Raw genomic sequence first — 15,755 nt, 5'->3', positions numbered from 1 at the left:
TTAAGGAGTTTCTGTAATCCAAGAGACATTTCCTTTTTATGAAAAAATCCAATTAGTCTATTAATACTTTCTTTAGAAAGTGAATAATTGCCATTTGCCTTTCTGCCATAAAACTATAGATTAAATTGAACCATCTTGTGTATCTTATTAACTAAGATTCATTTATATAATTTTTAGTTTAAAAGGTTCTACACTCAGTTGGGGGAAAAATGAATAAGACAGAATTTCTTTCCTTAGAGTATTTAAGATCTGGTAAGGGAGATAGACACTATGCAAAGGGTATAGTAAAAGAAAATACGAATTTTTGAATTGGAGTCCTAGAACATCCTCCTCTCTACCTTTGTAAAAATTCTCTACCTATTTGATCTGGTTGGGCCTACAAATTCAGCCTCCTCAGGTTAACTTGAACTATCGAACCATACTTACATTTCCTCTCTGACTCCCTCTATCAAGTTTGTCCAGCAAGTTATTACCTGCAAATTCTACATTCTGTTCTCGGTAGATTATCTTTTAGTTATTGTTACACAAGTTTGTAATTTGTCTAAGTCAAGGACTTGGGCTAGGATAGAGTCATAGAATAGATATTCAGTAGTTAATTGGTAGCCAAGCATAACAAAAGGTAGTATAGAATTACAGTTTTAACTATAAATATATTTCAAATAATGTTTCTGGAAAGTTTTATTTGAAAAGCTGACTATAAAGTAGCTTTTTGAAAGGGATATTCTTTTTTTTTTTTTTAGTTGACTCCTAAAATAAAAATAAAGATTTAAACCCAGTTTAGAAAGACTCAGAAAAAAAAAAGAAAAAAACTATGTTTAAGAGAGCAGCCAAGATGCCCTTCAAGAGATGAATGGATAAAGAAGATGTGGTCCATATATACAATGGAATATTATTACTCAGCCATCAGAAAGGATGAATACCCAACTTTTACATCAACATGGATGGGACTGGAGGAGATTATGTTAAGTGAAATAAGTCAAGCAGAGAAAATCAATTATCACATGGTTTCACTTATTTGTGGAACATAAGGAATAGCATGGAGGACATTAGGAGAAGGAAGAGAAAAATGAAGGGGGGAAAATCGGAGTGGGAGAACGAACCGTGAGAGACTATGGACTCTGAGAAACAAACTGAGGGTTTTAGAGGGGCGAGGGGTAGGGGGATGGGTTAGCCCAGTGATGGGTATTAAGGAGGGCACGTACTGCATGGAGCACTGGGTGTTATACGAAAACAACAGATCATGGAACACCACATCAGAAACCAATGATGTATTGTATGGTGACTAACATAACATAATAAAATTAAATTTAAAAAAAGCAGCAACATTTCTCTTTTTCTTTACTTATTTTTTGCTTAGAAAATACTTCATCAACTCCAATTATTAAATGGTCTTTATAATGAATTTATATTTAAAAATTTTGACATATATGCATGTACTTGATCATTAAAATAATAGTTTTGATGTTGTAATTATTTCTAATAATCATTTTTATACCTGAACAGCATTAAATGTCTTAAAAAATTTGTCATTTTGAGAATTTTGTAAATTTATGATGGAGGGAATTAACTACATCTTGGTAACACTGTCAACATTTGTGTTATTTGTCATCACTTAATTTCTTGCAGGATAGACAGGTGAGTCTGAGATATCATGGATCCTTAGTGTTTGGATAAGTTCTCCTTTGGCAAGACAATTGATGTCTGTGGGTTTGTGTGATTCTTGCTCTATATCAGTTTGGAACCAAAGCACCAGAGGATGTCTTTTACCAGGCTATTTCTGTGCATAAGGAAAAATGTATCAGATTTGTTAGAAACTTAGTAAATCACTGCTACTGTGTGACCAGCTTAAGCCTAAATATGGTAATTTACAACTGTCAAAGCTTATCTCAGATATTCCCAGATGTTAAAAATAAATTGTAGTATAGAATTTATGTGGTAACAGCAAAGAGGTATATTATATTAGAATATAAAATAATTGATATAGTAAAAGAACATGTAAATATAATGTAATTATTCCTTGAAATGTAATGCAGAGCATTTTTCTACATTTCTCTTCACAAGTCCCCAAGATTTTTTTTTTGTTTTTAAATACAATGTGAGCCAAACACTTACTGTTCATGAATAAAATAATAAATACTGAGATTTTTTATGTTATACCAAGATACTTGTATTTCATCAACTTTAGGACATAATTGCTGGGTTCTAAATAGTATTTTGTATATATATTAAAAATTTGGGGGGACTAAATTCAAGTGAGAAGCTGCAGTGCTTACTATGCAAAGTAGATGGCAGTCACAGTCAGAAAAAAGCCTTATATTAAAAGTAATTTTGAAAAGTATATTAAAAGGAATCTGTAAGTGAATAATGAGCCTGCATATCAGTCAGCATATATTTATTGAGCACCTTCTTCGTCTGTAATTATCAGAATAGAAAATACGTACAGTGGTAATTCAGATAGAAGAGAACATTTTGGGCTGAAGTCAGCTCATCAGGCTCTGGACAGAAGATAAATTTCAGTCATATCTTGAAAGATGGTTAAAATGGAAGAGTTGACAAAGAAGAGCTAATAGGTTCTAGAGAAGGAATCATTATACAGGTGTTTGGCAAGATCCCCAGTTTAATTACTTTTTAAAATAATGCAATGGATTATTCCTTTCACTTCATTTGTGCAGTTTTTTTAAAACATTATTTGGTGTGTCAAATTTAGCGTGTTCAAGAATTGCTGGTTGATGAAAAGTAGAAATTGCTGGATCCAGTTTTAACTGCTTTTGTCAGAAAATATATCTCATGGGGGCATTTTAAAGAAATAATATATAAAATGCTTTTGGTTTTTTAGGAGTACTAGCCAGAGAGTAAAGAAGTCTAAATTTTAATCCTAGTTTCGTGTTTTATTTACTTTGTGACTTTAGACGGTTATATAAACTGACTTTGCTTATTTGTAAAATTAGGATAATAGTGCCTGACTTAATTCCGGTAAAACTCAGAGCCATATATATTAGAAAGCATCTCTGTTTTTACCAACATTTGAGAAGTTGGAATATGTGAATTTTTAAAAGATGATAATTAAGAAAATTAATTTCTGAATTGTACTCATTTCTCCCATTTCTCTTGGTAGCGGATACTTTGTTTTCACGGAAGCTGAATGGGAAATACAGGCTTGAACGACTTGTTCCCACGGCAGTATATCAGCACATGAAAATGCATAAACGAATTCTTGGACACTTGTCATCTGTGTACTGTGTAACTTTTGATCGAACTGGCAGACGGATATTTACTGTAAGTATATTTTGAACTATGATCTTAATTCATATATGGCATTGAAGAAACATTGCTTATAGTTGAACTTGAAACAGAACTTTTTTTTCTCTTCTAATGAAAAACTGGATATTCAGGTAATTTAGCTTAGTATAATAAAAGATTTTATTTGAAGTTTGGAAAGTTTCTAAAGGACATGTAGTACAGGCACAGCTATATGATGGTGCTACATTATGGATAAGTGTAATTCCCAACATTATATCAAATAAGCCGTTTAACATTTTATAAAAATATCATATAATAATTTAAATTACATACCAGGGGCTTTTCAAAAGTGTGTTAAGCAAATTAGAGGAGATTATTAAATGTAACTTTTTATATTATCCTTAGCACCTCATTCTTCAGTATATTTGATCTTGTGTTTAAAGAGGTTCTTTGGGCTTATTTGCTGTTGTTTCTTTTAACTTGTTAAATGGAGAAAAGCGGAGCTTTTCAGCTTTAACTGAGAAAATTACTTTTGGAAATATTTCTGTTTATTTTTAGATACATTAACTACTACATACACTAAGGGTGGTAGTTACTATACAGTTCTTGTACTTATATTACTACCCTGTGGGCTAAAGGTATGCATTCATTCATAGAGTCCTTAATTTTCTTTGAAGTAAGCCACTGGGTAATGGAAGTTAAAATGGAAATTCCTATCTCTGTCTTTGGGGAGCAGCTGCAAATTTTACATGTTGGGTACAATTATAGATTCCTCTTTTAAGTAAATATGCTTGTAAACTGAGATTTATTTATATCTACTTCTCTACCCATGTACCCAGTCACCTGTAAAATAGCTTAAACAGCAGGATGTGGGAAAGGATTTCCATACATATCTTTTGGCTCTCATCCACTCAGGCATTTGCAGATCATTTCTTAGATTAGGTATTCTCCTCTTTCACCTTCTCTTTTTTCTCCATTGTTCTCTATGAAGCAAAATAAAAGTGAAATTCTGATTGATCATGATTTTCAGAGTGGAGAACAGATATCTATATATTTGCTAAAGTGCTTGATATATCTATAACAGTAATTTGTTTTCAAATGGTAATGGAAAATTACATTTAGCTTTTTCAAGTTCAGTATACCAATATTTAAATTCAGTTCTCAAAACAAAGTAAATTTGGTATTTGTAATGTTTAAAAGAATCTTTCAAAAATAGTAATAGACTGAAATAACAAGAAAAAAGTATTACATTCTGTTTGTACTTCATTTTGGTGCGTATAAAGCTATGCCTTTGCATTGAGGTTATAAAAATATATAACTTAATTTTTGATGTTAGTAAAGTATCTTGTGGGGATTCTCTTTTTAAAAATGATAGGATGATAAGTATTTGTTTCTTGTACTTTATGAAGCATTATGTGTGTTTTGATTTGAATTAGATACATAATCTCCTAGAATTTTTTTTGAGGGAAAATGCAGTGAAATAATGTGCTGTTGCTATCTCCTGAGTTTAGTAGAGTGGTAGATAAGGAGTTGGAAGAGCAGCACTTTGAACCAGGGGATAGCAAACTACTGTGGGTCAAAGCCAGCCGTCAGCCTGTTTTTGTAAATAAAATTTTATTCAAACAAAGGCATGCTTAGTTGTTTTGTATGTATTGCCTATGGTTGCTTTTGCGCTACCAAACGGCAGAGTTGAATAATTATGACAGAGACTGGCACATGTGAGTATTTATGACTGCAAAGTCTAAGATAATCCGGCCCTGTACAGAAAAAAATCTGCATGCAGCCCCTGTTCTAGACAGTTAATTCCTACTTTTAAGAATATTTGATTTGGAGAAAAGGAATGACATGGGAAGAAGAAGCTGTTTTCTGAATATTTTTCTTTAGTTGAAGACACATACTTAAAGGGAAGAAAATTATCTCCATATTATTTTATATAGGTCTTACCAGAGTTTAAAATTGGTTAGGTTTTATGTATGTGATATTATTTGCTAACTGGGCCAAACTCATAGTCTTATTTGTAATTTTTTACTGCTGATTTGCCGTTGTAGATTCCAAAATGTTACCATGTGATAAGAAATGCATAGATATGAAAAGTACTGTTATTTATAAGATTTCCTTGTATTTTTATGGTTATCTCAAGTGGCAATAGGATACCTATGTGTTCACTGTTCATATTAACTTCATGAAGTGGGATGGCTGCTGGGTGTTCCTTCATTCCACTGGAAACACACTAGCCACTGACTAATGTTTTGAAAACAGTCTTGAAAACTGATGGGATAAAGCTTTAGGATAGTAGATCATGATTGACTAATGAGCGATTTCTGTGAGCGAGCACACTGTTGTTATTTATTGGAATAACAGTTCAGTAATAAATCAACCAGTTTTTCCTTTTTATGTATTTGGTATCTTAAGACCTTTCACATTCCTAAAGTTCTCGTGTAGATGTATTTGCATTTTTGTTAAAGGGACAGATTCTCTTGAGTCTTTCTGAGTAGACATAGCTAGAGGCAGTATGGATAGCACTGTGTTTAAGAGCATCAGCTTTGGCATTAGGTGGCTCTTAGTTCAGCTCACAGCTTTATCACTTCCTAGCAGTGCAGTTTGGACACATTACCTCACCACTTTAATCTCCAGTTTTTTCAACTCTTAAAAGGGGGGAAGGGAAATAATAATAGTTACCAACCCCACAAGATTTTTGTATGACTACATGAATGAAATAATGCATGTAATTAGTATAGATCAAGATCTACAGTAAGCAGTCACTAAGTTTTACCTCCTGCTGTAGGTTATATATAGATCTAAATAAATTTTATCCATCTTGTTTCTTACTCAACTAAAATCTTATTTACAAATTCTATACAAGATCCAAAATCAAGTTCTTGTAATTGATAAATGAAATTATATACTAGGACAATTGACATATTTTGTACTAGAATATTTTAATGGATTTTTCCCAGTAGAATAATGAGAGGAATCCAGGGAGAAGATAGCATAATTACTGAGACTTGCTTCCTAGTTCTTAGTTTTTAAATTTTTTTTTACTTGATTTTAGAATCACTGCCTCAAATAATATTTACCAAAGAAAAGCAGAGTTAGGGGCGCCTGGGTGGCTCAGTCGTTAAGCGTCTGCCTTTGGCTCAGGTCAGGATCCCAGGATCCTGGGATCGAGCCCCGCATCATCGGGCTCCCGGCTCAGCGGGAAGCCTGCTTCTCCCTCTGCCACTTCCCCTGCTTGTGTTCCCTCTCTCGCTGTGTCTCTCTCTTCAAATAAATAAATAAAATCTTTAAAAAAAAAAGAAAAGCAGAGTTAATGAATTCTCTCAGGAGGAAGCCATTCACTCATAATACAACAAAAAGTATATTGAGGGCCATATAAAAAGATCCCCCGCCCTTTTTAAAAGATTTATTTATTTGAGAGTTAGTGAGTGGAGGGGAGGGGCAGAAGGAGAGAGAGAATTTCATGCAGGCTCCCCACTGAGCCAGAATCTGGTACAGGTTTCAGTCCCACGATCTTGAGATCATGACCCGAGTGGAAATCAAGAGTCAGACGCCCAACTGACCGAGCCACCCAGGTGCCACTGCCCCTTTACAGGAAAAAAAAAAAAATGTGTCTTTTCAAATTAAGGCAAAAGAACATACAATATTTCCATAAATGCTCTAAGTTATAACTAGTCACTCTTCTAGACACTTAGGATCTAGAAATGAAAGACAAAGTATCTGTCCCTGGAGAGTTCTCAGATTGTCAACAGACAATATTGCTACAACTGATAAGAAGCTTGAATGAGGCTATATAAAATACTGAAGTATCATAGAAGTGTCTAATTCAGTGTGTTGTAAGAGATGGTAAGGGAAACTTACTAGAACTGACACCTCAGCTGAGTTTAGCTGGATATTGCAGACTTAGGGAAAGGCATTTTTAAACCTTGGAAGAATATAACATGCAGTTGTATACTATTAGATACGGCAGAGAGTAAATATGGATTATCATTTAAGCAAGAGCTAGAGGTATTAGTGGGGAACAAAATCATCAAGATCCTTTTGTTGATGTATGAAGGGGAGTAGGTTTCTTTCCTGAAGGCAATGGAGAGAAAATGACAAATTTAGACAGAAGAGTAAGTATAATTTCTCTTTTTAACAGTCCCTTTGGCATTATTGTTAAGAATGGATTGAAACTAAGACTATATATAGAGGAATTGGTGAAAAGGTTCTGTCAGTGATCCATGAAAGAAATCATCATGACTTGAACAGAGTCACAGTGAAAGTAGGGATGGAATTAATAGATTAAAAATAGAATCTCTAGGATTTAAGAGTTTCATTTGAATGTAGGGAAGAATTGAGAAAGAAGAGTATGGGATCACATGTTTTTAAACTATGTGACTGGTTAGAAAGCCCTGTCATTTACTGTGGTGTAGGGATTTAAGTAGAGAAATTTGTGACGGTGGACATGTTAAATTTGAGATTCTTAATCTATATAGCCAAATAAAAATATTCAAGAGGCATTGGAAGCTTGGGAAAAAATTAAGGCTAGAAGATTCAGCTTGGGAATCATGGAATATGGAAATTGATTGTATTACCTCATATGTGTGTGACTGACTTTTAAAACAGGTGAAAGAAAAGGAGAGGAGTCAGTAATTGAGACTGAGCTGCTTAAGAGGCCAGAGAAAAATAAAAGAAATGGTGTCTTAAAAGACAAAGGATCAGTATTTTACAAAAGATGTAAACCTAAAGTAAATGAGAACTGAAAGGCATTTTTTGGACTTGTCAGGGCCATTAATAACATTGACAAAAAACTTTTATTTTGGTGTTAGGGATAGTAGATTACAATGTACTGAGGAGGGATTGGGAATTGAAAAATGGAAGAGACTTAATGCAGACTACTCTTTCAAAAAGCTTTGATAATTAAAAAAAAAAAGACTTCTGAAAGTAGAGTACTATCACTGAACGTCATACCTTCTGTTATATTTTATCTTCCTTTTATGTTGCAGTGAATTTGTTTAGATGTCTCTCTTTTAAGTTGTGAACTTCTTAATAACAGAGACTTTTTTCTTGAACCTTTTTAGGTCTGTAATGCCTCAGAGTACCTAGTGCATACATTAGGGGTACAACAAATGATGAATCAATCAACCAGTCAATTAGAGAGATAAAAATGAATAATGTTCTCTTTTGCAAGAAACTTAGAATCTTCTATTAGGGGAGATACATACATATGTCTATAAGACAAATTCCCCCCTTCTTGTATGCTGCTTTTACACTGGTCCTTTCTGTGCTTCAAACTTGCAAAGCCCATTTATGGCTTTGGAGCCTTTGTACTAGCTATTCCCTTAGCATGGAATTATCTTTTCCAAAATATGCCCCTGGCTGATCCCTTTATTAGCAATCCTCTGTTGAAGCACTGCTTTCTTAGGGATTTTTTCCTGACTACCTTCCCTTCCCATACTCTACCATTGTTTATCCCATTTAGACACTTTACCATAGTTTTCTTGCAATATGTATCACTCTCTGAAATTATTATTTTTTAAAATTTGGCTTTTGTGAGCGACTGCACTTGGGCAGTGAGAGCCAGACAGGCACCCGGCGACTCTCTGCCTCACTGAGGAGAGTAATTAAACATGGCAGAGGAGCTCCTAAGAAGCTGAGAGACAAAATATCATCATAGGCGTTCTTTGTGCAAACTCGCTGGAGGAGCACAAGAAAAAGCACCCAGATGCTTCAGTCAGCTACTCCTCAGGGAGGCAGAAGACTATGTCTGCCAAGCGAAAGAAATATTAGAAGACATGGCAAAGGTGGATAGGGCTCATTATGAAAGAGAAATGAAAACTTACATCCCTCCTAAAGGGGAAACAAAAAAGTCCAAGGATCTCAGTGCACCCAAAAGGCCTCCTTCAGGCTTTTTCTTGTTTTATTCTGAGTATCACCCCAAATCAAAAGAGAACATCCCAGCCTCTCCATTGGTGAGGTTGTAAATAAACTAGGAGAGACATGGCACAACACTGCTGCGGATGACAGGCAGCCTTATGAAAAGAAGGCTGTTAAGCTGAAAGAAAAATACAAAGAGGATATTGCTGTATACTGAACTAAAGGAAGGCCTGATGCAGGGGGCGGGGTGGGAAGGAGCCGTCAAGGCTGAGAAAAAAAAAAGGAGTCATCAAGGCTGAGAAAAGCAAGAAAAAGCAGGAAGAGGAAAAGGATGAGGAGTAAGGCAGGGTTTTTTTCTTACCTATTAAGCATTTAACCTTCCTGTACACAACTCATTCCTTTTAAAAAAAAAAAAAAAATTGAAAATGTAGGCTGTGTAAAATTTGTTTTTAAATTGTCGGTTGTCTTTCTTTGTATAGTTTACACACTGCCAAATGTATAGCCCTGTCCTGGTGGTATTTCCAGTAGCCACTAACTTTGCCTGGTGTACAGTATGAGGGTTGTAAATTGGCATGGAAATTTAAAGCAGGTTCTTGTTGGTGCACAGGAGAAACTAGTTTTGTGTGGGGATGGTAGTTTTGTCATCTTCAGTTGTCTCCAATGCAGCTAATAGGAAATAATTGTTTTATTAATGGACTACCTCTCTGTAATTACAAAAGGAAAAAAAAAAGTTACGGCTGTGTTGTTGACACTGTGAATACTTCTAAGTAAATATAATTTTTTTAATTAAAAAAGGTAAGAGGGGCACCTGGGTGGCTCAGTCGTTAAGCGGCTGCCTTCGGCTCGGGTCATGATCCCAGAGTCCTGGGGTCGAGCCCCACATCGGGCTCCCCGCTTGGCGGGAGGCCTGCTTCTCCCTCTCCCACTCCCCCTGCTTGTGTTCCTGCTCTCGCTGTCTCTGTCTCTGTCAAATAAATAAAATCTTTAAAAAAAAAAAAGGTAAGATAGAATTGGGGTTTTGTGATATCTTCTTAGTAAGTGTCATTAGGATAGACAGGGACCTTGACTGTCTTATTACCATTGACTAAAATAGGAACCCAGGAGTCTGTACTGATTAAGTAAATCAATAAGAAAGGAGGAAAAACTATTCGTTACTGTTGAATGTCAACTGATAATTGTAGAAAGAATGATGATTTGGCAACCATCATAGTGGTGGTTGATTCATTTGTATGTCATCAGTGGAGGCTAAGACTGGTAGAGGATTTTGTCTGAAGATCTTGGCCTAATCTTGCAATATGTTCCCACAAGATACTAATTAAAAGGGGGGAATTGCAACTTTATAGGGGAGAAACTGTGGAAACACATGATAAAATTAACTTCACTAGTGGTGAGATGAGTTGACATTATGTGTCCTCTCAAGTGGTGCATTGAAAAATACATCTGGTGGGATTCCTACCGAGACAATATGATTTAGGTCTGGTCATGAAGAAACAGTAAACGGACTGAGGCTTGGGGTCATCCTACAGAACTTAAGGTTTGTATTTATAAATTTCTGAGGACACAAAATCAAAGCCTGAGAAAATATTCCAGATTGAAGGAGACTGAAGAGACAGTTTAACTAAAATGTAACATGTGTTGCTATATGGAATCCTGGGCCAAAAAGGAAAAGGAAACATTGTCAAGGTATTTGACAGAATTTGAATGGGGTCTGTGGATTGGGTAGCAGTTATATCAATATGGATTTTCCAGCTTATGTAGATGATGTCTTTTTTTGGGAGAATACACACTGGGATATTTAGAATGATGGGGCATCAAGTCTGCAGCCTGCTCTTAAATAGTGCAGAAAAAAATTAATGGTAATGGATGTGGGTTTTATATGGAGAGAAAAGAAGGGAAGAAAGGTGGTGATAGAGTAAATGCAGTGAATTCTTAATAGCTGATCAATCTGGGTCATGGAGATATTGAAGACATTGGTACTCTTCTTGAAACTCTCTAAGTTTGAAATTTAAAAAAGTGCATGGTGAGGGGGGCACCTGGGTAACTCAGTCAGTTAAGCGTCTGCCTTCGGCTCGGGTCGTGATCCTGGGGTCCTGGGATTGAGCCCTGCATCGGGCCCCTGGGAGCCTACCTCTCCCTCTGCCTGCCGCTCTCCCTGCTTGTGCACGTGCACTCTGGCTCTCTTGCTCTCTTGCTCTCTCTCTGTCAAATAAATAAATAAAAATCTTGGGGCGCCTGGGTGGCTCAGTTGGTTAAGCAACTGCCTTCGGCTCAGGTCATGATCCTGGAGTCCCGGGATCGAGTCCCACATCAGGCTCCCTGCTCAGCGGGGGGTCTGCTTCTCCCTCTGACCCTCTTCCCTCTCGTGCTCTCTGTCTCTCATTCTCTCTCAAATAAATAAATAAATCTTTTTAAAAATAAATAAATAAAAATCTTTATAAAAGTGCATGGGAGTTATAGTGAGTATTCAGTAAGTTTGGTAATAATGAAAAGAGCAAGAGTACAGTAATTTATAGGAAGATAAATTGTGAAAAACTGGGTCAAGGGGAAGGAGCTAGAACATAGAAGAGTAAACTTGATACACAAAGGTCTTTAAGGAGGATAGATAGAATTTCTAAGTAGATGAAGATGGGATGTATAAAGAGCAGTGTATTTTGGCCTATTTAGAAAGGTAGTTAAGTAGGTTCACCATGAACAGATTCTACTTTTCATTGTGAAGTATTTTATCTGGTAAGAGTCTTGGTTAAGGAACAGAACTGGGTCCTAGAGGTACTTGATAAACCCTGGTAGCAGGAAAAGAGTGATGAATAGGGACTAGTTAGCCTTAGCCTCCCAAATAAATTGAGGGTTCATAAATTTGCAATGTTGTAGATTTAGTATGCATATCCTCTTGTTCCATGATAGTACTTGGTATCCTGGGAGCAGGATCAGAGCAGGTGATAATTACTTTGATACAGGTTAGTCATTGGTGGTTTAGTGGGTAAGAGTGACAAAACTGGGCATGTGTTGAAATGATTGACACTGAAGTTTAGGGTAATTTGTAACGAAAATGAAACAGAGGTCTGATAGATTGGTAAGAAAGAAAATCTGTGGCCTCTTTGAAAAAAACATTGAACTAAATTTAAATTATAAGCACATTTTAGCTGCTTGAAGAGCAAGCTGCTTTTTAGCTTGAATAAGAAAATGACACATGATGTTTTCAACATTTAATTCTGTTTGTTCTTAAAGACATCAGGAGTGAAATCTGACTCAAATCTGTGTAGTAGTATCAAGAAAAATTAGAATTCTCCTGGTTGATTTCTGCCAAGGAGTGCCAGATTCTCCAAGATACTATAGGTCTAAATACCACATAATTTCTTTTTTTATTTCAAGGTAGTAATCTTTAGTTGGTCTATACAATTGATGCTTCTCTTTTAGCAGGGAAAGGTTTATTGATCTTTTTCCTTTTAAGGTTATGTGTATAGAAGTAACCTGCTGTACTGTTTCCCGAATGTATGCAGTTTTCTGCTTGCGGAAGTCAACCATTCTTTGGCATTTACTGTTCCATCCTGTAAAGTACTTTCTTCATCATTGAATAGTTCACATAATTGTCATTTCTAATCATGTAGCTTATATGATTAGTTTTTATTTTAAATAAGCAAATACGTAATTGTAAAAATAAGTAATTCAGTTAAGCCTTTAAAACTTGCCTTCCATTAACTTAAATTTGGGGAGTGTAGACTTTAGTTTCTGCATAGAATTTAAGTGATTCAAAGCCCAGTATGTTACTAAAGTTGTTTCATAAAGTTTTCATAGCATTAGGTAGGACATTTTTTCCTAGATTTTAAGGAGAATTTTAATACTTAAGTCCATGACAAAGTAGAAAGCCATGTCACAGAGACCTGTGGAATTTTTCATTACCAGGATACGAAAGTCAAATGTGTACCAGACATTGCCTAGGCTTTACTTATGGAGAATGTCCATATTTGTTTTTTATCTATATTTTACCTCTTAAACTTTTTATTTTGATGAAACTTTGAAGTTTCCAAGAGGGATTCACAAAATAGGGTTTGTTGTTTAAAAAAAATAGGAATTAACCCACAGTGTAAGAGATCTTGTTGCATGCTGGAAGGCTTTTCTTCCTTTGCTGTCACTATCTTCATAGTCTACTTAATCCTTAAAAGTTTAAGAAAGAAAGAGAGCACAGAGGGGAAAAAAAAGAAAAAAACAATGATTCTTAAGTGTAACATCTGCTTCCATTTTCTTCCTCTGTCCTAAGTGACAGAGCACATTGATTATTTTAAAGGCATGCAGTTTTATTGTGTGTGTGGCTTCTTGAAGTGTGGACTTGGAATAAACAAATTTATAGGGTACTTCAAGCTAAATTCTGTTTAGGCAAATCTAAGTTTATTGAAGTCCCACTCTTTCTTACCAGGCCTTTTCATAAATAATACCTACACTGCTGTTTTTTCAGAATAGAGATAAGGTAATTGTTTTTGCTTCTTTGGTTTTATCCTTGCATTGACAATGATGTCTTCACATTAAAAAAAAAAAAAATCACTGAAAATTTGGTGTCACATTTTATTTGGGGACTTAAGTAAGCTAAAGCTATATATTCTTTTCGTTGTGATTTTTTTTTTTTTCAGATTTTTTTTATGCAAGCTTGACAAATGATAAAATTAATGAGCACACTTTCATAATAATTATGACAATTTTACATTATTGAAGAGTGAAACTAGTGATACACTGCTGTCTTATGTTTGCTTGGCGTTGAACACTAGTTTAATAATTTAAATTTGATTTAAAAATGAATTCCAAAACATTTTCAGTTTTGCATCTAGCTCATAGATTTCTTCGAACTTAATTGTGGCTAAAAATAACTATGGTAACCAAGTCTTGTCTGCTTAAAATTCAGTAGCTGTCTCACACTGGGCTAAATCCAAACAGGTATCTAAAATCCTCTGTTAATCTTCCTCAGATAAAATCTTTTCCAGCTTAATTTCTTGTTATTTCCGCTTAAAGTGGAAATAAACTTCCAGCTTTTCTCACTTGTCCAGTCCTAAGAGCAATATTTAGATAATTGAAGAGAAATGATTACTTTGTTTTCCCCTAGGCATTGGAGCTTTGCTGAAAAAACTTGTCAGTTGTGGTTTTTCTAAAATCATGCTAATTTTAGCAGAACTTTCACTTTTGCTCACAGATTTTTTTCCTTTTTTCTTATTGCTCTTATCCCACTTTATTTCTGAACTTTATTCACTTTTTTTGGGCTCCTTTCTTTTGTTTCCCCCTTCTCCCATTTTAGGAAATAATCCTCAGATATTTGTTTTATTGTCAAGGTTAGGAATCCTCTAATTTCTTTCCTGTTTACTTTAAAATTGTTATTTCTACAATACCTCTTTCTCCTTCATACATCTTAGAAGCCTATGTATTCCTCCTAGCCAAGGCCAACCCCCATGTCTATGTTGTTCATCTTGTCCCTTTCACATTTACATAACATTGGTATTGGTTTTATTTTAGTGTCCTTAACACTTTTTTAACATCCTGATTGAAATACTATAATGTCCTGCTCTTTGGTTTGTTACGGACCTGACTTAACATTTGTGGTAGGCTTTGGAAAGAAAGTGCATCTGTTCAGGTTCTGCTCTACATTTTGTCTTTTTTTTTTAAAGAATTATTTCATCAATTTTTAATTTATCCTTCCACATTCAATTTAAACACATGTATAGTGCTCCAAAAATGTTTTCCCAGTAAATTTAATTTTTCTTGTGCAGTCCTTTTCAGTCGATTGTTTATAGTGTATTTATATTTCTGATAGTCATTTTAAAAGAACTTAGTTGAATCTGTCAGATCATCTTTAGTTTCACATTCCCTTAAAAATAGTGATCAGAAGTATTGATGCATGAAATAGAAATTGTCTAAGGATGCTTTTGAGTTCTGTTTTAAATTCTGCCAAGAGCTCAGGGGAGTAGGAGTGAGGGTGGGACAACATATTATTTTATAGGTCATGGAAGAGAATAGTGAAGAAAGATTTCCCTAGAAGGTCAACTATTTCTCTCCTGCAGTTGAATGGAAGGAAAACAAAGGTCAGTTGGAATAATACACACTTGGGGAAAATGTGCATAGTGTTGTTTTATTTTAGCACTTGTCTAAATAGAGAAAAATTATATTAAACTATATTAAATTGGTGAGATTACTAAGTAATAAAGTCAATACAAATATAATGGGACTTCTCGTTAGATTTTACTTGGTGAAAAATCACTGAATGCTAATGTTAGATCACAGGTTGCTACTACTCTTCATTAAACCTGGCATTTTGGTTAAAAGGTGTTTGGTTTTTGTTTTTTCCTGTTAACGTGATGTGAAACACCTTCTGTAGTAGAATATAAAGCAAATTCTTGTTCAAATACATAAGAACAAAATGAATTCTATCAGTATTGTGAAGCATAATGAGATGTCATGATTTTACTTTTTCATATATTCTACCAGTATTAGCATACTTAAAATTTTATTTTTGTTGTGAATTTATAAGCTTTATTTTATTTATTTTTTTAAGTAACCTCTGTCCCCAACTCGGGGCTCAGACTCACAGCCCCCAAATCAAGAGTCGCATGCTCTACTGACTGAGTTAGCCAGGCACCCCTATTTTTGTTGTGAATTTAGATCAGAGCCAAATACTGCCTTAA

General features: G+C 34.9%; 1 protein-coding gene across 3 annotated transcripts in view; it reads left to right on the top strand.

Annotated features, from left to right (window-relative positions):
* The window catches only part of PHIP (pleckstrin homology domain interacting protein), a 135,501-nt gene that overhangs the window by 31,193 nt on the left and 88,553 nt on the right, over positions 1-15,755 (top strand). Inside the window, exon 6 of one of the 3 annotated variants that reach the window (XM_034991212.1) lies at positions 3,116-3,276. In XM_034991212.1, the coding sequence (XP_034847103.1) occupies positions 3,116-3,276 (161 nt within the window). Of the gene's footprint in view, positions 1-2,037; positions 3,277-15,755 lie in introns of those variants that run through there. The other 2 variants (XM_034991211.1, XM_034991209.1) reach the window with 2 other exon arrangements.

This window comes from Mirounga leonina, unplaced genomic scaffold (assembly GCF_011800145.1).
Source record: "Mirounga leonina isolate KUSES-001 unplaced genomic scaffold, KU_Mleo_1.0 Mir_53, whole genome shotgun sequence".
Lineage (NCBI taxonomy): Eukaryota > Metazoa > Chordata > Mammalia > Carnivora > Phocidae > Mirounga > Mirounga leonina.
The sequence above is the reverse complement of the archived record's forward strand: the minus strand, read 5'-3'. Positions and strand labels throughout refer to the sequence as shown.